Source organism: Mya arenaria, chromosome 14, assembly GCF_026914265.1.
Source record: "Mya arenaria isolate MELC-2E11 chromosome 14, ASM2691426v1".
NCBI classification, from domain to species: Eukaryota; Metazoa; Mollusca; class Bivalvia; order Myida; family Myidae; genus Mya; species Mya arenaria.
Window position 1 is genome coordinate 51,524,939 of NC_069135.1, and position 26,623 is coordinate 51,551,561.

The following is a 26,623-nucleotide window of genomic DNA, read 5'->3' on the forward strand; positions in this document are numbered from 1 at the left end:
GGCACTGACTGAAATGATAGTCAAGTTTTAGTTTTAAACTTTTTACAACGATTGTGAAGAAAGTTATATTAACTTATACTAAGTCACTGTCGTTGGCACAATGTTGCGCGAGAAAGTGGGCTTGTGTTGTTTGGGAAACAGGAGATCCTGGAGAAAACCCACTTTTCCGGCATGGTGACCACCAACCAGACAAATGCATCCACGACAGACAACCTTAGTCAAGTTTTGCCCTTTTATTAAAAACACAAACAACAAAACAATATGGCATGAAAATGAAATCTGTTTGGAAGAAAACAAATTTAAGGCCACCCCAATAAAGTTTTATATTTGACAAATTTGCCATTTTTGGATTAAATAGGTTTGATTACATTCATTAGTGTGGTTTTACCGAGAAAATGATGTTACATTATTCTTTGCAGGGGCAGTTAGGATTTGAACTTAGGTCGTGTAACATTTTGACTTGCGCCACTGCCCAGAAGTGAAATTTATGTGGTTTCAAATGTTGGCAGGTTTTTTTTTAACAATTTCTAATCTGAAATAGTGCATTTTGGGTGTATTTTGATTCTTTTTCTTCTATTGAAAATACTTTATTGCTCTAGAATTTGGCTGACGCGCAATAAAGTTGAGTTACTCCCTTTTATTGAATGAAAAACAATAACAATAAAAAAGTGGTGGCATTATATTTTTATGAAAACTTTCCAGGAAATAATTTTGAAGGCCAGACAATGTTAGTTTAATGTTTTGATTGACAAATTCTGCATTTTTTTCTGAGAATTCGGTGCTGTTAATATTATTTTTTTGTGGTCTGCAGTAAATATGAAATTACTTCATACTGCAAACTTCGTTGCATGAGTCTATGGCTGGCAGACAATCGTAATGAATTGTTCATTTCGACCTGGCGTGAAATTCTCATTTCCTGTGTTCTAGTTTTCGGATATGAATTGACGCGACCTCTCTCAAATTTTTATCGGAACATGATCAGCGATGCACTTTTGTGGTCGATGTTATGTTTACTTAGAATAACAGTACATTTTTGTTTAATAACATTTTCTAAGCCCTAGAAAAACTGTTGGGAAGTGTTTCAACTGCATTAAATGACAGAGCAAGTGGAGTTAATTGTTCTTGCAATACAAAATATATGTTGAAGACCTCCTGGGATTTTTTTTTTTTTTAAGGTTGTCAATTTTGCAATGAAAGAATGTTTAGCTAAAATCACGGCCTTTTAAAATTTTATCAACCGGGGATAACAGCACCATCATGCACAAACCTAAACCTCGGCCAATACTCAAAATTGTTTAAAGTATTTACATGAAACTTGGTGCACACGTTACCAGTGACAGTATGTATGTGGAGCAAGGCCAATAATAATTGATTTAATAATTGTTGAGCTTTGCTTAGCTTAATCAACTAATGAGAGTTGTAGTGGTCTAGTGGTATATGTGTCTGCCTCTCCAGACCTGGACCTTATTTAAACATTAAATATTTTACAACTATTGTGAAGACAGGTATGATAACTTGTACAAATTCACTCACGTTGGCACAATGTTCAGTGAGAGTGTGGTCTTGTGTTGTGGGGGAAACCTGAGTGCCTGGAGAAAACCCACTTGTCTGGCGCGGTGATCACTAACACAACTAACATGCAAGGAATCAAACCCGGGTTGTCTTGGTAAGAAGCGATTGGGCTAACCACTGCGCTAACCGGACAACCAACCTCTATGGTAGCCTGTGTTGTGTAAATGTTAGCCCGGTAGCTAAAGGCTACCAGTTAGGACTACTTTCTTTTTATACAGTTTGGTAGACTCTGCCAGGCCACTCAATTTTTGGCGAGTGTTTGATAAGAAAAAATTTGTTTGTTAATAATCCTCAACCGTTTTGCTACGAAACACCATGCAGAGATTGCTTCCCTTGCTCAAAATTGCGAAGGGAAGTAACCGATGCTTCAGTTTGTGCACAGTATGGTGCAGTTTTAATCTAAGGATAGGTACTTGCTATATTTAAGCTTCATTTGATTTGTTGACATTTGTGACTGTCACCCTTATCCCAAACTTATATGTTGAGTCTGTGTGTTGTTGTTTTTCTCATTTCCAAATTTTCAAATGGGGCTACGAAATACCTTGTCGGGCTTCTAGATCTTTCAATGTGCAACGTGGAAAGTGGGGTTTATTTTTGAATTTTCGACTACAGGGCTTGTCCCCGTATATTTCATTGTATTATTGGTAATCCTGTGCTGACTATCTAATGAAAGGTGGAGGCCAGGGGCTCTCACCAAAGAGGTACTAAGTGGGTTTGTTCCCCATCAAGGTAACTCTCCTTGCCTCTCAAAATAGGGAACAGTTCTTATTTCTACCAAGAAAACACACTCAATCGTTTTCTATAAGCTATGATCAGCTTTCGCCCAAATCGAGCTGATTTAAAAAAAATAATAAACTGTACAAATCAGCCTTGGCGTTCTCTGAGTTAACTAGTATGTCCTTAATACACACTAGATATGAAATATGCGTGTTTCTTTAAAGCTGCTGTATATCAAGTGCAAGTATTTGTGCACAGGAAATTCATAGTTTTGTATAATTAACTGATACTTAAAAAGGATATCCGCTTCCGATTGGTTTCGCTGGAGAGAAAAAATTCCATGATATATTAAGTGTCAGTAGTTTGTAATGGTGAACACGAATGTTAAAGGGACCATGATACCATTGCAAGATAAAAAAAGAAAGTTGTCAAAAACTTGCATAAAATTTATATCGCTGTATACAATGCATTAAATCTTACTTATTGATGTATCACGTGCACATCGTTTAACACACATTTATTTATTTTTTTGCAGTTTTTACGTCTTTTTCCAATTCGAAATGTTACTGGGTTTTTCTACCGCGTAAATCCTAGTAAATCTAAACATAGCGCATATGTCTTCTGTACTAATCATGTGACTTTCACATGCTTAATATACATACTATAAATGGGAAACCTTTATAAGCTGTTTTGAAACAGGTAAACTATTTATTAAACTGTACAAAATATTTTTTAATCATGTTAAATGATTTATTATCAGCCTCATTCTAGTAAGTATTGGTTAATTCTAAGCTTAATTGTTTTGTGGACCATCTGGTGTCTAGTCCCTTTAAGGTTGTTGTAAAAATGTATTTAAAAAAAACATTATATTTTCTCTTCATACTGTATTGTACCTTAATAAAATAATGAAAAAGAAAAGAAATATTAGAAAACTTGACAGTTTCACAGTTAATAATTCATTCAAGTCTTATTTTCAAAATGAAAACTTACAAATTGTGATTTCTAGCTCTTCCTTTCTCAATTTGAAACAATCAAATTATAATGATAATAACGACTTTATTTATTGACGGATTACATATTTTCAATATAAATAATTTGAATTTAACAAAAAAAATCTAAATTATTCTTAAATGCAACTTTATTGGTTTCAGAATTATTTTCAAAAAACAGGAAAAAAAACTTACAGAAGCAAATTATATTTTGTCTTTTCCGAATAGAGCATTGTCCGCATTTGGTAGTAATTCATCATCGACAATGTTACTAAAACCAGACATAAAGAGCCACGATGGTCGTTTCCAATTCTCATGACGATAATTGTTCGTCAGAAAAGAATACTTTTGGACTGCAACGCAAGTAAACACACTAGTTTTCCGGGTTCTATATGACGTTCTGCGACAGACATTAGGTGTTAATCTAAGTTATTTTAGTGCGTATGACAAAATGTGCTAAAAATGTAAATGTTATTTATTGTCGTTCGCCAGAACTATTGTGTCAACAAAATATGACGTAAATGCTTTATTTTTTTTGTGAATGTTATGGGTATTGGACTTATTTAATTTCTTGTCTGAATATTGGAAGTACTTTCAAAGAAGACGTTTTGAGAGAGAATGTTTCCCATATGGTATATTGCCGAGACAAATTTATTTAATACAGATAGGCTTTCTATTTACATCTGGAGTCCTAATTTTTCAAGAAAGGCAAGGAAAAGTTTTAAAAAGCCAAATATTAATTTTTGAAAGTTATGTTACTGTGACATATGAGAAAAAAATAGTGTAGAAAGGTCAGATTTATTTAACAAGAATAAAAGTAGAATTTATTTATTTATTCACCTTTGTTTCATTTATGCATCAGTTTTTCATTTCACACTTCATGTAACAAGTAGCTCACTTTTTCATATTACCCAGTATTGAATTTATTAACAAGGATGAGAGAGTTTAACAAGTGTGAGAGAGTCAAGCAAGTGTGACAGTGTCTTTACAAGTGTGACAGAGTGAAGCAAGTGTTACAGTGTCTTAACAAGTGTGACAGAGTCAAGCAAGTGTGACAGTGTCTTTACAAGTATTTAAGTCAGTCTACAAAACAAGTGTGACAGAGTCAAGCAAGCATGACAGTGTCTTACAAGTGTGAGAGAGTCTAACACATGTGATATTGTCTAACAAGTGTGCCAGAGTCATGCAAGTGTGACAGTTTCTAAAAAGTGTCGAAAAATGTGACAGAGTAATACAAATGTAACAATGTCTAACCAGAATGTTAGCATTAGCCAGTTTAACCTTCTTTAATATTCAAAATACTAGCTCAAGACTTTGATATATTGACTGGTTACTCAAAAAAAGAATCTGCAAAAAAAGCCAACTTGATATATTGACTGGTTACTCAAAAAAAGAAAAAAAAATCTGCAAAAAAAGCCAACTTCCATTCCTCAAAAGCAGTTATATGTAATAAATAACTTTTAAAGAATGTCCCAGAATTAGTGGCATTTGAAGGGTTATTACTGTTCCTGTAAAGTTTTCAGTAAATATCACACAGTTTCCTTGAAAAATTTAATTGCTTTAATAGTTTTGTGGGTTAATTACTAAATGTACTTTTAGTCTTTTCCAGAAATTTTCTCCTAACTTTGTATCGGGTGTTTACTGCTGATATCTTTATATCGTCTTTGTTATTTGTGACGTTGTCAATGAAAATGAGTCCTGTCTAAGTAAAAAGTTTTTATTTATGCAATTTTCTCAAGGCTGTAAGAAAGCAATCATAGCTATTTTGACTTGTGGTATTTTCGAAAAAAATAAATAATTTGATTGTACGCATTGTTATAAATTTTGCTGTGTAAACCTAGCTCATGGTTAAAGATTGTTTTTGTTGTTAATGGTAATTACCTAAACAGGATTTGCAAACAACGTAAAAAAAAATATGAAAAACCTATTTCTGCATTGTTCAAAAGTAAGTCATAAATTTAGAGTCGCTATTGCGAAATCTTTGTTTAAACAGAGCATGAATTATAATGAAATTTATCATTAAGTAGTTGTCACTATTTTTAGTCTACTTTTGGTTTCGTGTTTTAAATGTATCATAAATCTTACTCACTGATAGCACTTAAAGGGACACATTCAATGACTTAATTATTCATATGACTTAGAGGGACACGTTCAATTACTTAAATGCATAGACACATTCCATGACTTAAAGTGACACATTCAATGACTTAAAGTGACACATTCCATGACTTAAAGTGACACATTCAATGACTTAAAGTGACACATTCAATGACTTAAAGTGACACATTCAATGACTTAAAGTGACACATTCAAAGACTTACATGGACACATACAATGACTTAAAGTGACACATTCAATGACTTAAAGTGACACATTCAAAGACTTACATGGACACATACAATGACTTAAAGTGACACATTCAATGACTTAAAGTGACACATTCAATGACTTACATGGACACATACAATGACTTAAAGTGACACATTCAAAGACTTACATGGACACATACAATGACTTAAAGTGACACATTCAATGACTTACATGGACACATACAATGACTTAAAGTGACACATTCCATGACTTAAAGTGACACATTCAATGACTTAAAGTGACACATTCAATGACTTAAAGTGACACATTCAATGACTTAAAGTGACACATTCAAAGACTTACATGGACACATACAATGACTTAAAGTGACACATACAATGACTTAAAGTGACACATTCAATGACTTACAGGGACACATACAATGACTTAAAGGGACACATTCAATGACTTTAAGTGACACATTCAATGACTTAAAGGACGTTTTTGGACCAAAAATATAATTATTTAACGGTAATTTATCTGAAAACACTTATATTATAATTTTTTATCTCTCATGATACCAAATTGCAGAAAACAACAACAATTTAAGTATAAAAAACTGGTTTAAGTGCGGAGCCAACCAACTCTTGTACAGTCAGGAAAAAAAGAAGAAAACTGACAACAAAACCTCTCGCCCACAAGGACTATTACTTAAACTGAGGGATAATTAATCCTTTTAGCATTTTGCTGAAAAGCATAACAAACACTATTCAAAATCATGGACTTCACTGACAATTTTTTTGAAGCATAATCAACATTTGCTGAAGGGTTACAGCTGTCATTATCTTTTTTTAACACTCCTAATGATTTGCCAAACATTGTTATAAAAAAATAAATGCATTTTACAAAACAAGAGCAAGTCCCTTTAAAACATTAACACTAAACAAACTAGTTTATCTGCCTTTAACCAGAACATAAAATATCAGCACAATCATATATAATGCATTAAGTGTTTATTTTAAGCTACTTTTGGTTTTATGCTCTTACTCATTTTTGTGACGTAAATGTTCCGCTTTATGACTAGGGCAAAGGTACATGTTAAGTGGAAAACCCGATTTTTTAAAAATCGTGGGAGTTTTATTGTAGTAACAGTGGGTCTGCGGCGTTACTTGACGATAAACCAATGTTGTATTTTATCAAATACTCTCTTTATGTAAATTGTTATTTGTTTTAGAAACCACACATTTAGTCAGGTAGTAAAATGTATTATAAACGCTTATGAGAAATCTAAAAAGAAAATTTAATCTGGGTATTCATGGAAGAGGTTACAATTCAATATTGAATAACCCACACATAACGCCTTCGAAATTAATCATTTCTTAAAATAAAGCTTGTTGAGGGTCATACTTCTAGGAAAGTTCATTTATTTCAAATTCTGATGAAATAGTGGAATTACTTCATCTTTTTAAATACCCCAAATGATTTTTCTTGCTTTACTTTAGCAGCATATTTGTTTGAAGTAAAGAAAAGAATGTATTAAAAAATATTTTATAAGTTTTTTTATTGTTTGTAAGTTTTAAGAAAAAAAAAGGATGTATTGTTCAACGATGTCATGTTGTCGTTGGAAACACTGGTTTCATGAAAAGTTTTTAACTTTGACCATAAATCAAAACTGTAAGAGATATTCAAATAAATATTAGTTTGTAGTTTATACTCCTTAAGCTTGATTATGACGAAAGCTGTTAGCTTATAGCATCACTCTCCTCCTTGAGTTCGTTTCTTGGGCAGAGACCAGTACTGGTGTCCATTTGGAGAGGCTTTGAGAAAGTTCCTGGCAGGGTTCAAACCCATAACCTCTTGGGTGAGAGGCGGACAACTATACCACTAGACCACTCTCGCCCTGGCGGGGATCGAACCCACAACCTCTTGGGTGAGAGGGGGACACCTATACAACTAGACCACTCGCACCCAAATGAAACTTGGTACACAAGTTGCAGGAGACAATGTGTACAAGTGTAGTGAATCCCATAACTCTGGCTTTAATATTTTTACAGTTTTGTCCAATGTTAGAATAAGAAAAGTACCAGTGGGAATGAAAATGTTGCCACTCCACGGCTCTCTGGTTAAATATTGAACTTTTTGTTTTTCAGACGAGGGTAGAGATTCAAACCAGGGCGTTTTGGTTCACTGCCTCGCAGGAGTAAGTCGCTCGGTAACCATCACAGTCGCATATCTGATGCAGACGAAAAAACTGACTCTAAGCGACGCGTATGATTATGTCAAAACGTGTAAGCCAAATATCTCGCCCAATTTCAACTTCATGGGACAGCTACTGGAATTTCAACGAAGCTTGGGACATTGTCTGAAGTGTTCGTGCGGAAAAGACGTGTGCTTGTGTTGCGATATGAGTCGTCTGATCTCTGGAGACGATACCTCCACTAAAGTGTGATATTTGTTCGCTATTTTAGAAACATTTTTCAAAATCGTCAGTGTCATATTGTTACATTAGTGAGTTTAAACCATTAACCCATAGCCGGCCATTATTTCATTTTTTCATATCTGGCATTTTCGCCATTGTTCCCATAATCATTTGACGCTGGTATATATAGTGCTTCTACATTATCCATATAAATTAGTTGTCATTAACCATTTTGCATTTTTCACAACTTATATTTTTTCATGACATTTTTTTTCATGGTAATCACTTAATAGTGATACATATTTTCATATTTATCACTTAATAGTGATTCAAATTGATAGTTTCTGTTATTATATTATACATTCGATAATGAAACTGTTTTGGCCAATGTAAAACCAATGTATGATAATTGTCCATGCTTGTTATGCTTAGTTGGCAAAAAGTTTCCCAGTTCTTTTTTTATAAACAGTGTACTGTGAACTTTGTTCGAAATTGTTACAAAATGTATAGATGTTTATCTGTATGACAAAGGTTGCACGAAATATAGGAACAGTACATTTTGTTTGTTGGCTTACATAAGGTTATAATGGAATCTAATAGATAAAGGTTTTACTCAATGAAAGATAGTAGAATTTGTTTTCGTGTTCAAATGTTCTTTTAATGTTCAAATGGTAGAGTGGTACATTAAATAAGCATGAAATATATTGGAATGCACCATTTGATACTTAACTGAGTCCCAACATTTCATTTTGAAAGTCCCTAAAAAACTATAATTCTTCAATTGTATAAGCACAATATTTTTAAGTGGGTTGGGGTTTGGGGCATGTTCCCCATCTAATGTTTTTACTGGACCAGCCCTCTGCTATGTACAGTTCCTATATTTTGTGCAGCCTGTAAAAAGCCAAACCTTTCTAAAGGTTTATATTTGTATATACTGAATGTACGTTAAAACTATATTTTTTGGCAAAATATTATTGTATCACGGCCAATTTGAATTATTTTCTTGAAGTAAACGATGATTCAATATTTGATTTAATTAAGCCAAATAGTTATTAGCTTTTTGGGGATAAGTCAGTTATTATGCACACATTTTCTATTTCAATCATTGTAGCTTTTTTTATATATTTTTTTATTTGATAATATATATTAAGATTACATAATCCTAAACTTTTTGCTATGAAAATTGAAATATACTGAATATAAAGCTAGAAAAAATAGATGCTTCAAAAGGTAATAATTTAATAAGTGTTATAAATTGTTTTATTTCTCAACTGTCAGTGCTTCAAATTGCTTAAATATGTGCTACTGTTATTGCCCTTATATAGACACACTGTTTGTTTACTATTTTAGAATTTTGTAACTGCTTGCGTCTTATATCGCACTGTAACAATGTCTTTTTATAAAGTAGGGGGGACCTCATATACCCTCGCATTTTGGTCAGAGCTATTTGACGAGGGCAAAAATGTAATTCCAAGCTGGGAAATCGGAAGACACAGGCATTTTTTACATGAGTTTGGCAACTCGACAAAGACATTCATTTACACAGCTCATTTGATTGTGATGCCCCCGAAAGACAGGCTAATAATAATCTCTCCAAACGCCTGTCCGTCTGTCCTTTTGTTCACTTTTTCCGTGTAAGGGCTGGTATTTATAAAACATCTTGAGTCATTTCGTAACTTAAGTAGATTTCCTAAAATTTCATTGTCAAATTAAAAGAAAAATTCAAGACGGCCCTGCAGGTCATTCTCTCAAAGATAAAGGTCACACTTACTGGAGTAGTGCAATTTGTATGGGGGCCTCGCCTCAGTGGAATTTGTCACCTACAGCGGACTCAAAATTGTCTTATCTCAGGTAACGGCACAAGTTAGTCAATGATTAATTTCATAAATAAAACAAATTTCAAGCAAATATCACGCATATGTTTGCTTTCATATTCGTTTCATTTTATTTCTGTGAGTTTGTTAAAAGTTTTAACCCATGACTTTTTATTTTATTAAACAGATCGTCATTCAAAAACTTGATCCGTGATGAATTTCAAACAAAATTTAACAATCCTTTGTTCGTATTTCTCGATACATTCTCTTCTCATTTGATAACAATAAGGCGTTTCTTTTCTACATTTTTTGCACAGCAGTTTATTATACATAAAAAAAAACACATTCACACGTAATTTGCTTATAAGCCAACTTAAAAAAAATGTTACTGATAACGTCCCAATAGCTTACTGTTGATTTCATCTTTTTCCCAAGTCATGAAAATTGCAAAATAAAACAAGACGATCAATTGTCACATGATTATTATGAGAATTTTCAGAGAAAAAAATTACGTAATGAAAATGATATCTAGATTTTGTAACAATAGAACAATTATGTAAAAAACATGTTGCATTATATGTTAAGATTGTTTCACAGCTGTGAACGTCAGCTGCCTTAATTTCTTTATCTATTTAAGTAAGGTGAAGCCCGCATTTTTTAATGGATTTTTCTTTTTTGCAGTTCATTTATTGAATCTAAATATTCAGCTGAAAAATTATGACATACGGCACTTATTGAGGTATTATGCAAGTTTGCTAAAGACTATGACATTGAAAACATTAATGTTATACTTTATATCAAACATATACCATAGAAATTATATAAGTTAACTTTTCAAAAATATTGTAGAAAAACTTTCCATAGAATTCTTACATTTTATAACACAGTGGTCAATATAAGCATTCCCTTCCCGCAGTCATGCACTGCTGAAATATTTGACAGGCTTGCTTAATAAGTTTTGGATTTAATAAAACAGGGCTTGTTAAAAAAATGAGGTTCAGACCTTACCACGGTTTTCTAGTTTAAGATTCAGGCTTTGTTAATCCAATTTAAATCTTATTTTGATGCCTGTAATAATGAAACACAAGCCCGCAAGCCCTGCAATGGTAAAATGCTTTCTGGGCTTGCTTTAATTTTGGATTTAATATACCAGGGCTTGTTAAATTATTTCATTCTAGAATAAATGTAAGTTTGAGTTTCGTCCTCCAAAAGTTTGATCTTAGTGACGGTACTAATGTATTTTTTAACAAGTTTGTTAAATCATGGTATGAGATAGAGTACAATATCAATGTTATTATTATTTTACTATTATGTATTATATGAAGTCAATAATTTCTTTTTCGCCTAAAAGTAAATTAGAAATGATTTTGGAATGATCAAGGGGCAATAACCTGAAAAAAAGATTTGATAAGTTTAATTGATTAGTTTTATGCTCAATATTGTGAAAATTTGCATTGTTGTATGATTTTTGAATAATTGAGATCATTTCCAAGTGCTTTGGGGAAGACTGTTTTAATGCCTTCTATTTTCAATAAAGGTTTTAATGCCTTCTATTTTCAATAAAGGTAAAACAGTCTTGCATTAAAGCTCATGTTTTGTTTATTTAAATCAATGAATAGACCCATAAACCGTGCCCAATTGTATTCAACTCCATTTTATTCAGACATGATTATGATCATTATCATAAATATATATTCACTCAAGTAAGAGCTACCTATTTGGCACACTGAATCTAATACATGTTTTAAAGCTGCACTCTCACAGATTGACTGATTTGACAACTTTTTTGTCTTTTTGTTTTTTGTCTTAAAATGAGCTAAATTTTGCGTAAATGTCCAGTGATATTAGACTGCTTTCAAAATATCAGATCACAGTTTTTAGTATTTATGTTCGGAAATTGACGTTTTATGGCTAAAAGCTTTACTAATGCTTTAAGAAAAATGGATTTGTCGACATGTTTCGAACAATTGAGACCTGTTCTATTGTAAGGTATCTTATATGACTAAATTGAAAGCATTGATGCCAAAATCAGCTAATTCTGAGACAAAAAAATTAAAATATCGAATCTGTGAGAGTGCAGCTTTAAGAGGAAGAAAACACCAACATATCTCTGCTGATTTTTGTGTCACCTGCGAAGGATTGCTGACACATGGGAGATTTGCTTTGTCCAGCGTCAGTGTTGTCCATGAGGCATTTCAAGGTTGTTTAATCTTCAAACTATTTGGTGTACAGTCTTCACATTGCTTACAGTTTGTAGATGACCCCCGATTGATTTTAGGGTAAACAGGTCAAAGGTCATTGTCATGGTGACCTTTACTAAAAAGTATGGGCTCTCTAAATAGGCAACACAACCATTTCACAGATTTCTAGTTAAGTAACCAAGATGATTATTGTTAATGACGGGAAACCATTGTTCTGTTGGCGTTGTTGTGTTAATGATGTGAAGTTGAGGTTCTATTGGCGTTGTTGTATTTAAGAGATTGGCTACATCTTGTAAATATATATGTGCAGCTATGTTGTGTTTGGTGTAGCCTACAGTCGTTCAAATCAAGTCAATATGTTATGTTATGTGTTTGTTTTAGTTCAACTTATAAAACTATGTTAAATCATTACTTGCTAAAGAGCTGTGTAATTGTTAGAATATACTATGTAAAACCTTTAAGACCAAGAAGGGCTGAGTGAATGCAGCGAGCGAGCCCTTCTCAACGATCAAGAATTACATAATTTGTTTTTTACTCAATTTTCTTGGAAAACAGAATGTTTCATAAGATGAAAGTGAAAAACTAGGACAACGTTGAGCTATATATAGGTATAAAGCATATTTTTCTGAGTATTTTTAACAAAAACATTCTTTTTGAAGTACCATCAGGCATTACCATTATCTGTAATTAGCGTACCCTTTCTCTGTTTGTGATAACGATAAGTGGGTGGCATTTGCTGTTAATGTTTTAATGCAAATCAAACATGGCTTTATGGTGAAATACAGTCATATTTGTGGTCTAAATGCTATTGGTCTAATTCTCTTGTCTGGATATTATGTCTATATCCAGTCCTGATTTATTTGTGCGCCTGTGTGTTTTTGTTAAAAACTTGATTGCATTTGGCTGTTTTAAAAAAGTCTGGTTTAAATAATCAGTTTGTATTTATTTAAAAATTTTCTTGCAATTTGCTGTTAATAAAAAAGGCTGGTTATTTTATTGATAAAATGAAAGTTGTTTTTTTTAGTAAGTTTTGAAATAATTATATTGTTAAGTGTAGGAAGGTTATTATTTTAATACATTAATTTTTTGGATTTTTTAAGTAGCAAAGGTTTTATATTTTTATTATTATTTTTAAATGATCATGTCGCCAATTTAAAGCCATGTTAAAAAGATCATTTACTGTTGCTTGTTCAATTTATAATGTCTTCAACTTTGTTAAATTGGCACACGACAAAAACAGGCCAAAAAGTATTGAGCACAAATAAACCAATCTAAAGAATTCCCGGACAAATATTTTAACTATCACCCCGAAAAATGATTTTTTGAGTCTGAGCCTCAACTTGTCGTGAGACTGTTCATGTTCTAATCATGGGCCCTGATGTCTCATGAATTAATTTTCACATGTCTGGGTTAATATGTTAGTCATGTGCTTCAAATTTGAAAAGTAATTTTGTGAATAGTGTTGCAGATTGTGGTTTGGGGGAGTTTAAATCAGGATGGATGTAGCTCTGTATCAAATAAAAGGAGTTACTTCCCTTCTGAGTTTTAAAGCCCTTGCAGTGATTTTCAGTTTAATTAAGTCATTATACTTTTTTAAACATTTTTGGGCTGATTTTGATTCTAGCACTTTTTTGTAAATTTTGTTACAGACCCATATATGAAGCCTGTTTGTTATATGTCATTTGTTAAGAGCTATAAATAGTTACAAAAGTTTTTGACATGTGTCATTTATAAAGAGCTATAAATAGTTACAAAAGTTTGACATGTGTCATTTATAAAGAGCTATAAATAGTTACGAAAGTTTGACATATGTCATTTGTAAAGAGCTATAAATACATTCAACAATGGTCACATTATTATACATTTATTCATCATTCCTTCCTTGGATTTGTTTTTTAAAAATACACATCAACTTGTAGAATTCAATGTGGCATATGTATTATCAATGTTTCATTTCTAAAATGCCAACTAAACAATGTGGTTGCATTTCGAAATTCTAAAAATTAAAACTTGCGCATAACACTAAATGTTTTAGCGTGGTACCCGGTTATTATTTTGGTATCTTTTCAAAGGGTTTGTCATGGAAAGAAAGAATACATTAAAAAAATATTGAAATATATAAATAATTGATTTTTTTCACTAACATATTTTTGGCATTGAAAGATCGCAAAATAAAGTCATTTCACATTTGATTTCATTTGATATATTAAATGAACAAAAATACAAACTGCCATAATTTTATCATTATTGTATTTTTGGTCATTTAATTTTAATAATAGAAATCTCAAAGCAATACCCTTTCCAAATGATACCAACATAGGGTCATCAGGCATTTACTAAATACATTATAGCGAATTGTTTAATAAAAGGACAAGCATATTTGTACTCTGGCAGCCAAATGTATAGTTCTTAGTTTAGTTGTCCAAAGGTTATCTTTTGGTTAAGTTTGCACAGTAAAATAATTTGATTGGTTTATATAATAGTCATTATTATATAAATATTGACCAATCAGTAAACATTTTGGCTAACATTGAGTAAACCAGAGTTAAACCACTTTTAAAATTGACTGCAGATTCCTGGAACTTTAATCACTCATTAACTAATCTTTAGACATAACAGTATTTTATTCATCACTCATACTCTTTTGTTTGAACTCCAATACATTTTGACTAAAATTTGAAAAATATTCTGCATTGTTACTTGAGGTAATCATGAAAAAGAAATGTATGTAAGTGTTGAGTTTATTAAGTTTATCTGTTGCAACCATTTTGTTCTCTATGTTTAGATCATTATTACAAACTGTACATAAGTATACACATATGAAATAAATCTTAGGAGTATTAAACATGCCTTTTGTTTTTTAGTTCTATTGGCCAAAGGATCGGTGTAGACTGTACATGCATTTAGGGGTCTGTAGATAATTGCTTGTGAAGGCAATAAAGTCTTTAGTTTTTTGATAGTATTTCAATCAAACTTATGCAAAAGTTAGATATCCTTGAGAGCTAGGACCATCAAGATCCGCCCATGCATGACTCCTATTGAAAGTATAAGGGAGACAACTTGTACATAATTATGTATAAGTGTAGTATTGCCCTCCCTTTTTCGGTTTGTTACAAATAAGCAGAAAAACATATAGTTCATTGAGTGCTTCCCTTTGAATGTGGGCTCAGTATATTGCCTATTACAAGTATGTACATGCTTTATATAAATAATTAACAAAATCGTCATGCCAGTAAAACAAAGGCCTTCATGGGCCTCTTGTTTACCACACATTCCTTTGAGTCTGTGACCACATCAACATTTTGTTTTCTCAGTCTCTGACCACATCAATGAGTGCACATGTGGTGTTTCAATGACCGCATCAAACTTGTGGTTTTTCTGGACATGCTTACATCAGCTGATGTGTGAGCAATGTTGAAGGCAGTTTTTCATTTTGTGCATTTCTTTTCTTTGCGAGATCTGCTTAAGAAATACAATATCATAAAAAAAGGAAAATTTAAAACCCATAACTCCTAATTATTAAAGATATACACCTGAAATTTTTTAAAGCTGCACTTCTAAAATTGGCCGTATTGACGACTTTATTTTTTGTCTTGGAATGAGTAATTTTTGCGTAAAGATCTAAAAATTAGTCATCAAAGACTTCTGACAGAAGATCAGATTGCAGTTTTTCATATATATGATCAATACTTGATGTTTTATGGCTAAAAGCATTACTAACAGTTGTAGAAAATGAAATTTTCGGCAGTTTTCCTACAGTTGAGGGAGAACACAGTTATATCCTGGTATATCCTAGAACACAGTTATATCCTGGCACATTCTAGAACACACTTGTATCCTGGTACATCCTAGAACACAGTTGTATCCTGTCACAGAAGGGAACACAGTTATATCCTGGTGCATCCTAGAACACAGTTATATCCTGGTACATTCTAGAACACAGTTGTATCCTGGTACATTCCTAGAACACAGTTGTATCCTGTCACAGAAGGTAACACAGTTATATCTTGGTACATCCTAGAACACAGTTGTATCCTGTCACAGAAGGGAACACAGTTATATCTTGGTGCATCATAGAACACAGTTGTATCCTGTCACAGAAGGGAACACAGTTGTATCCTGGTGCATCCTAGAACACAGTTGTATCCTGTCACAGAAGGGAACACAGTTATATCTTGGTGCATCCTAGAACACAGATGTATCCTGTCACAGAAGGGAACACAGTTATATCTTGGTGCATCCTAGAACACAGTTGTATCCTGTCACAGAAGGGAACACAGTTATATCTTGGTGCATCCTAGAACACAGTTGTATCATGTCACAGAAAAGGAACACAGTTGTATCCTGGTGCATCCTAGAACACAGTTGTATCCTGTCACAGAAGGGAACACAGTTATATCTTGGTACATCCTAGAACACAGTTATATATTGGTACATCCTAGAACACAGTTATATCCTGGTACATCCTAGAACACAGTTATATCCTGGTACATCACAGAACACAGTTATATCCTGGTACATCCTAGAACACAGTTATATCCTGGTACATCCTAGAACACAGTTATATCCTGGTACATCACAGAACACAGTTATATTCTGGTACATCCTAGAACACAGTTATATCCTGGTACATCCTAGAACACAGTTATATCCTGGTACATCCTAGAACACAGTTATATCCTGGTACATCCTAGAACACAGTTATATCCTGGTACCTGGTACATCAGAGAACACAGTTAAATCCTGATACATCAGAGAACACAGCTATATCCTGGTACATCAGAGAACACAGCTATATCCTGGTACATCAGAGAACACAGCTATATCCTGGTACATCAGAGAACACAGTTATATCCTGGTACATCAGAGAACACAGTTATATCCTGGTACATCAGAGAACACAGTTATATCCTGGTACATCAGAGAACACAGTTATATCTTGGTACATCAGAGAACACAGTTATATCCTGGTACATCAGAGAACACAGTTATATCCTGGTACATCAGAGAACACAGTTATATCCTGGTACATCAGAGAACACAGTTATATCCTGGTACATCAGAAAACACAGTTATATCCTGGTACATCAGAGAACACAGTTATATCCTGGTACATCAGAGAACACATTTATATCCTGGTACATCAGAGAACACAGTTATATCCTGGTACATCAGAGAACACAGTTATATCCTGGTACATCAGAGAACACAGTTATATCCTGGTACACCAGAGAACACAGTTATATCCAGGTACACCAGAGAACACAGTTATATCCAGGTACACCAGAGAACACAGTTATATCCTGGTACACCAGAGAACGCAGTTATATCCTGGTACATCAGAGAACACAGTTATATCCTGGTACATCAGAGAACACAGTTATATCCTGGTACATCAGAGAACACAGTTATATCCTGGTACATCAGAGAACACAGTTATATCCTGGTACATCAGAGAACACAGTTATATCCTGGTACATCAGAGAACACAGTTATATCCTGGTACATCAGAGGACACAGTTATATCCTGGTACATCAGAGGACGCAGTTATATCCCCTGGTACATCAGAGGACGCAGTTATATCCTGGTACATCAGAGAACACAGTTATATCCTGGTACATCAGAGAACACAGTTGTATCCTGGTACATCAGAGAACACAGTTGTATCCTGGTACATCAGAGAACACAGTTGTATCCTGGTACATCAGAGAACACAGTTATATCCTGGTACATCAGAGAACACAGTTATATCCTGGTACATCAGAGAACACAGTTATATCCTGGTACACCAGAGAACACAGTTATATCCTGGTACACCAGAGAACACAGTCATATCCAGGTACACCAGAGAACACAGTTATATCCTGGTACACCAGAGAACACAGTCATATCCTGGTACACCAGAGAACGCAGTCATATCCTGGTACACCAGAGAACGCAGTTATATCCTGGTACATCAGAGAACGCAGTTATATCCTGGTACATCAGAGAACGCAGTTATATCCTGGTACATCAGAGAACGCAGTTATATCCTGGTACATCAGAGAACACAGTTATATCCTGGTACATCAGAGAACGCAGTTATATCCTGGTACATCAGAGAACGCAGTTATATCCTGGTACATCAGAGAACGCAGTTATATCCTGGTACATCAGAGAACGCAGTTATATCCTGGTACATCAGAGAACGCAGTTATATCCTGGTACATCAGAGAACGCAGTTATATCCTGGTACATCAGAGAACGCAGTTATATCCTGGTACATCAGAGAACGCAGTTATATCCTGGTACATCAGAGAACGCAGTTATATCCTGGTACATCAGAGAACGCAGTTATATCCTGGTACATCAGAGAACGCAGTTATATCCTGGTACATCAGAGAACGCAGTTATATCCTGGTACATCAGAGAACGCAGTTATATCCTGGTACATCAGAGAACGCAGTTATATCCTGGTACATCAGAGAACGCAGTTATATCCTGGTACATCAGAGAACGCAGTTATATCCTGGTACATCAGAGAACACAGTTATATCCTGGTACATCAGAGAACACAGTTATATCCTGGTACATCAGAGAACACAGTTATATCCTGGTACATCAGAGAACACAGTTATATCCTCATACATCAGAGAACACAGTTATATCCTGGTACATCAGAGAACACAGTTATATCCTGGTACATCAGAGAACACAGTTATATCCTGGTACATCAGAGAACACAGTTATATCCTGGTACATCAGAGAACACAGTTATATCCTGGTACATCAGAGAACACAGTTATATCCTGGTACATCAGAGAACACAGTTATATCCTGGTACCTGGTACATCAGAGAACACAGTTATATCCTGGTACATCAGAGAACACAGTTATATCCTGATACATCAGAGAACACAGTTATATCCTGGTACATCAGAGAACACAGTTATATCCTGGTACATCAGAGAACACAGCTATATCCTGGTACATCAGAGAACACAGCTATATCCTGGTACATCAGAGAACACAGTTATATCCTGGTACATCAGAGGACACAGTTATATCCTGGTACATCAGAGGACACAGTTATATCCTGGTACATCAGAGAACGCAGTTATATCCCCTGGTACATCAGAGAACGCAGTTATATCCTGGTACATCAGAGAACACAGTTATATCCTGGTACATCAGAGAACACAGTTATATCCTCATACATCAGAGAACACAGTTATATCCTGGTACATCAGAGAACACAGTTATATCCTGGTACACCAGAGAACACAGTTATATCCTGGTACATCGGAGAACACAGTTATATCCTGGTACATCAGAAATCACAGTTATATCCTGGTATATCAGAAATCACAGTTATATCCTGATACGTTAGAGAACACAGTTATATCCTGGTACATCGGAGAACACAGTTATACCCTGGTACATCGGAGAACGCAGTTATATCCTGGTACATCGGAGAACACAGTTGTATCCTGATACATCAGAGAACACAGTTATATCCTGGTACATCGGAGAACACAGTTATATCCTGGTACATCGGAGAACACAGTTATATCCTGGTACATCAGAGAACACAGTTATATCCTGGTACATCAGAAATCACAGTTATATCCTGGTACATCAGAGAACACAGTTATATCCTGGTACATCGGAGAACACAGTTATATCCTGGTACATCAGAGAACACAGTTATATCCTGGTACATCAGAAATCACAGTTATATCCTGGTACATCAGAGAACACAGTTATATCCTGGTACATCGGAGAACACAGTTATATCCTGGTACATCAGAGAACACAGTTATATCCTCATACATCAGAGAACACAGTTATATCCTGGTACATCAGAGAACACAGTTATATCCTGGTACATCAGAGAACACAGTTATATCCTGGTACACCAGAGAACACAGTTATATCCTGGTACATCAGAGAACACAGTTATATCCTGGTACACCAGAGAACACAGTTATATCCAGGTACATCAGAGAACACAGTTATATCCTGGTACATCAGAGAACACAGCTATATCCTGGTACATCAGAGAACACAGTTATATCCTGGTACATCAGAGAACACAGTTATATCCTTGTACATCAGAGGACACAGTTATATCCTTGTACATCAGAGAACACATTTATATCCTGGTACATCAGAGAACACAGTTATATCCTGGTACATCAGAGAACACAGTTATATCCAGGTTCGTTAGAGAACACAGTTATATCCTTGTACATCAGAAAACACAATTATATCCTAATACATCACAGAACACAGTAATATGCTGATACATCACTGAACATAGTTATATCCTGGTACATCAGAGAACACAGTTATATCCTGGTACATCAGAGAACACAGTTATTTCCTAGTTCATCAGAGAACACAGTTATATCCTGGTACACCAGAGAACACAGTTATATCTTGATACACCAGAGAACACAGTTATATCCTGATACACCAGAGAACACAGTTATTTCCTAGTTCATCAGAGAACACAGTCATATCCTGTTACACCAGACAACACAGTTATATCCTGGTACTTCAGAGAACACAGTTATATCCTGGTACATCAGAGAACACAGTTATATACTGGTACATCACAGAACACAGTTATATCCTGGTACACCAAAGAACACAGTTTCAACGTGGTACATCAGAGAATACTGGTATATCCTGGTACATCTGAGAACACAATTATATTCTGGTACATCAGAGAACACAGTAATATCCTGATACATCAGAGAGACGGTCATATTTTGGTATATCAGATAACATAGTTATATCCTTATACGCCAGAGTACACATCTATAGCCTGGTACATCAGAGAGCTTGGTTTCATCTTGGTAGATCAGAGATCACAGTTCAATCCTCATTGAAAAAACATCACAGTTTCATCCTTTAACACTACGGAACATAGTTTTTGTCCCCGTACTCCAGCGCACACAGTTTCATTCTTGTACTCCAGCGCACACAGTTTCATTCTCGTACTTTAGAGCTCAGATTCATAAATGTACACTAGGGAACACACTTCAGGTTCATCTTCGTACTCCAGAGAATCGGTTGTATCCCCGTCTTCCGGAAAACACAGTTTTATCCTGGTACTCATGAGAACACAGTTTCATCATGATACTCATGAGAACACAGTTTCATTCCCGTACGTCAGCACAGCATTTCATTTCCGTACGTCAGAGCACACCATTTCATTCCCGTACGTAAGAGCACACAGTTGCATCCCCGTACGTCAGAGCTCATCGTTACATCCCCGTAAGTCAGAGCTCACCGTTACATCACCGTAAATCAGAGCACACCGTTTCATCCCCGTAAGTCAGAGCACACCGTTGCATCCCCGTACATCAGAGTACACCATTACATCCCCGTACGTCAGAGCACACCATTGCATCCCCGTACGTCAGAGCTCACCGTTGCATCCCCGTAAGTCAGAACTCACCGTTACATCCCCGTAAGACAGAGCATACCGTTTCATCCCAGTAAGTCAGAGCACACCGTTTCATCTCTGTACGTCAGAGCACACCATTGGTTCCCGTACGTCAGAGCACATCGTTGCATCCCCGTACGTCAGAGCACACCATTGGTTCCCGTACATCAGAGCACACCGTTGCATTCCCGCACGTCAGAGCAAACCGTTGCATCCCCGCACGTCAGAGCACACCGTTGCATTCCCGTACGTCAGAGCACACCGTTGCATCCCCGCACGTCAGAGCACACCGTTGCATCCCCGTAAGTCAGAGCACACCGTTGCATCCCCGTAAGTCAGAGTACACCGTTGCATCCCCGTAAGTCAGAGCACACCGTTGCATCCCCGTAAGTCAGAGCACACATCCCCGTAAGTCAGAGCACACATCCCCGTAAGTTAGAGCACACCGTTGCATCCCCGTAAGTCAGAGCACACATCCCCGTAAGTCAGAGCACACATCCCCGTAAGTCAGAGCACACCGTTGCATCCCCGTAAGTCAGAGCACACGTCCCCGTAAGTCAGAGCACACATCCCCGTAAGTCAGAGCACACATCCCCGTAAGTCAGAGCACACCGTTGCATCCTCGTAAGTCAGAGTACCCAGTTTTATTCTCGTACACCTAAGAATACAGTTATCACCTCGTACGTAAGAACACGGTTTTCTCCTCGTATGTAAGAACACAGTTTTATCCTCGTACACCTAAGAACACAGTTTTATCCTCGAACACCTAAGAACACAGTTGTATCCTCGTACACCTAAGAACACAGTTTCAGCCTTATATTCCAGCGAACAAGTAAACCCTGCAAGACATAGCCACTTAGTATCTTCTTAATTACATAAATAAAAGGACACAGTTACATCATGGTACAAAAAAATAATCTTTCATTAGTTTAAAACATTGCATACTGATAAAACAACATTGAAAAGGGCAACAGAAGGTGTATTATGCCGAAATAACTTTTGAAGTTTTAATAAAAACGAACGTTGTGTGTATGGCCCTTTTACTCAACTGTGTAACATTTCTGAAGAGTATAACAAAGTCTCAAACTAGCGTATGTTTTTAAATAGATCTCGAGCCATCATGATAAAGCACGCGATTTCGTGCCCGCTAAGTAGCTTGAAGCTCGGTTTATATATTTGTACACACGTCCTCCGTGGGAATAATTCACGTCGGTCAACCACGTGTATCGCCGGTGCAAACTATGTGCTTTTATGTAATAGTTAGATGACATGAATTAAAACCTTAATAATGAAGAATGGGCGGAGTGAGCGTAGCGAACGAGCCCTTTTTAATCATTAAAATGTCACTTCAAGTTTGAAATCATTTGGATGTCCAAGTGTTTAAACCGAATTAAACATGAAATGCTTGAAATGATATTAATTGGCCTTCTAAGTTGTTTTTGAAATCAGATATATAAAGTGCGTTCATGCAAAAAAAACACGTAGGAGTGCATACATTTATAACAAACAGTCTTTTATTTCCATGACATTTTACAATACCATTGGTTTGTTTAATGTTATATTGCCGGTGCTTGCCTAGACTGTATGCACACTTTGTGTCAATATCATACAAATTGTATCGTATACTAACCACAATTTGTATATTGTTATACGAATGGTGCACGCATAGAGCAATTATTGTAATTACTTCATTATGAGCATATACATTATACATAGTGAACAAATGACTACATTAAAGAAATAGTTTACAATCGTAGCTCAATGGAGCGGAATATATTAACTCCACTATTATCTATTGTCTCTTGAAGAGATATTCTGTTACGTCTGAAAAAAGTTTCATTGAATTTTGTTTGAATGGGTTTTAACTATTTAAAGGAGCTCGTTCATGGATTTAATGTTTGCAACATTTTTTTGCTTAACTTTGTTTAAATTAAGGTATTTTACTTACTAAGTTAATATTATCAAAAAGTCTTAATAACAACGTGCAGACCCTCATTTGAACAGAATATTTTAAATCCCAGCCGAAATCACTTCAATTTTTAATAGCATTGCTAGCGCTTTCCTGCAAAATAGAACAATTTCTGTCACACGTTTAAATAATATTACCAAAAGAGTTTTAATTTGAACTTTTGATGATGTTTACAATTGAATCAATCATTCTCTTTACATTTCGCACGAAAATAATATTACCAAAAGTCGGACCTTATAAACAGTGAACACGTCCCTTTAAAATAAAACAAAAATCAGTCAGACATAAGTCCATGTCAATATATTATTCTGACTTAAGTATATTTACTACACCGATTTAATTTTTTTTTTCTGTGTTATTTCTTTATTTTATTTTTTTAAATAAAATCAAGTATAATGTTGAGTTGGTAGTTTCTCTATTTTTGTATACGTCTGAACGGGTTATCGCCACGGTGGAACAATGCATGTTCTGTATACGATGAAATAGCGTCTGTGTGCAAAATGGAGCTATATAATTATTGGGAATTGAACGTGTAAGTTATTTTGAAGACATTTATACTGATTTAAAAAAATAGCAACTGTTCAAATTCAAACTCATTTGTGATAAAGTGCCATCGATCCGTATATTGTTTGTTTATTTATTTATACTGGTACAAATTTACAAACCCGCCCTGCTATGTATTTGATATGTACATGATAATGATAGTGTAGTGAAGTTATGAAAATATCAACGCCCGCGATTGAAATAATTTTATTGATATGGAATTATCGTGCTATCTTGTTACTTTTTGTTTGCCATTATTATTTGACTTTAAGATAAGATAATGCTAAGAAAGTGAACGCGTATACCGAAATACATACTTAGGACAGCTTTGTCACTACAATACAAAAACTAATTTTCGTCAAAACAGTACTGGATAGGAACACCCATAGTGAGAGTGTCGCAGACGCAGATACTGTTGAGGGCTTTAAGACTGCCTTTCAGCCACGCCAATTAAGAGGTGGCTCCACACCTGGTGTGTTATGCCAGAAGTGGACATACGCTGTACTTCCACAGATACAGATACATATATAGGTAATGATAGTGCACTTTAACTCTATTCTTGACAAAATGTTAAAGATGTTAATGTTATAAAACATAGAATTTTCTCTTTTAACATTTTGACTGGAAGGGGAGGTACATGTATATGTTGAAGTGGTTACTCAGAAGGTGCATAAGGGGTAATAGTGAATGGGTAGCAGATATTCACAAAACCAGGCTACGCTACCGTCAGTCTGACGTTATTAGACATGTCGCTTGTTTCATATTTTTTTGATAAACTACACATCTCTTGATAGTTGGCACAGCGAAACAGATATCTGGCGGCTTAAGGTAAACAGTGTTTTCTTGTCGTTCATTTTTCTTGCGGCCAAAATATTTGCAAACCGGTCAACCCGGAAGTTGACTAATATAAAATGGCGAAAATAGTATATTTCCAAAATTAATGTTATTTTAAATGTTAGAAGCGTTTGTAATGTGACCCTTTCATGGTTACGCGTTGAAATGTAACCGTATTTGGTATGTGCATTTATCTGTTACCACTGCTTTAATCTAAACATTGTAGTTAATTAAATAGGTGCGGTTTTCAACGATCTGATGTAAAAAAAAATATCAACCACTTAAATATAATTTTACATTTATAACATTGCACTGTGCTTGTTCAACTTAAGTTGGAGTAGATCGTGTCCCCGACTTTTTGTGTTTTTATTAGATGGTGTAGTCCAGATCTGCTCTCCTAATGATTAAAGAGTGATATTATAATTTATTTGTTAATCTGACCATCCCAGAGTCCCTGCAGATGACAGTGAACCAAGCAAATAATCACTTTAGACATATTAAACCTACAGGTTAACATGATTTTTTTATTGTGCACTATTAAAGTTATTTTTCAAACCCAGTTTTAACATTAACTTTCGTGAAATATCATGTATCCAAATAAGTAGTCTAAAATAATAGACATGTTATACGGTATTCTTCCAATCCCTAACATCTAAACAGGAATGTGCAAAAAACGGGGGTGTTTTAAAAATATTGAAATTGTTTAAAGTGAAGTATTTTATGGTTGAAATTGATCATAAAGAGTTATATTAATATTTTACCATGTAAGTGATATGTTATTATGCACTAAACAAGCATTTAATGCATTAAAACAAGTTGTTTACCTTTCCAATAAAACAAAAGTTGACTGACACAGAAAACAATTATGCGAAGGGGAACAACTCGATACAATCGTAATAACTCGGCCTCCTCCGACAAAGCTTCGAGATAGACCTCGTTATACAATCGTAACAACTCTGCCATGGCCGAAATGTTCCGAGCGACTGAAAACTGTGCCCTGAAGCCTTGCAGGTGCCCTTCATGTATATATCGTTATGTTTTGACAGAATGAAATGTAGAAAAGCCGTCAAACTCATAATAATAAGTTGGATATTTATTTTTTGTGTACGGAACTAATATAAAATAACATTATCTGGTAATATTTCTTGTTTTTTTTTTATATTTTATAGACTCTATATGCTTTAACCCGGAATCCTGATCGGAACAACTACCCACTTTTGATACTAAACAATTTGTACGTGAATGATTTTCCATATCAAAAATCTAAAAAAAATCTGCCAACGTACAATTATTTGGACTACCAAATAAGATGCTTTCCTTATTTTTTTTTATAACCATTAAACATAGAACTATGCAACGCTGTCATTTTGGCCAAGGATTCCATCATTAAAATGCAAGCAAATGTAAAATATTTCACGCATGTATAAACAGAAAAAAAAATCTTATTGGTAAAGAAATATTTTCATATCTTTTCTGTTAAAAAAGTTATTTAGAAATTAGCATCACTTATTTTGTTTACATCTGTTGTGACCCGTGGTGAAAACCCCTTTTAAGTCATGTGATTCCTTACCCTTATATCATCGCAATCAGGGTTTCCGCCAGGAATTTCATAAGGCATGTCGGAAGGGGAGGGTTTGGGAGGGGTGCCCCCTTTCTATGTCGATTTTTTTTTTAATTATCGTATCCAAAATGGTGCAATTTCCTGCATTTTAAACAAGTTTACAGTTATGTTCCTATGATTTAGAATTACCAATTCAAGTCCGATTAACATTAAAAATGTTTGTGAAAAAGTTTAATGGTTTCTTTTCATTAATTATT

General features: G+C 34.8%; 2 protein-coding genes across 5 annotated transcripts in view; both read left to right on the plus strand.

The window, feature by feature from the left end:
• The window catches only part of LOC128217153 (dual specificity protein phosphatase 6-like), a 37,491-nt gene extending 22,620 nt beyond the window's left edge, over positions 1–14,871 (plus strand). The window contains exon 3 of the mRNA XM_052924086.1: positions 7,739–14,871. Coding sequence (XP_052780046.1) covers positions 7,739–8,037 — 299 coding nt within the window. The 3' untranslated portion in view covers positions 8,038–14,871. The remainder of the gene's footprint in view (positions 1–7,738) is intronic.
• A 9,976-nt stretch (positions 14,872–24,847) lies between these two features.
• The window catches only part of LOC128216528 (tyrosine-protein phosphatase 99A-like), a 70,698-nt gene continuing 68,922 nt past the window's right edge, over positions 24,848–26,623 (plus strand). For all 4 annotated transcript variants that reach the window (XM_052923112.1, XM_052923114.1, XM_052923115.1 and 1 more), the window contains exon 1: positions 24,848–24,985. The gene's annotated coding sequence lies outside the window, so the exon portion shown is untranslated. The remainder of the gene's footprint in view (positions 24,986–26,623) is intronic.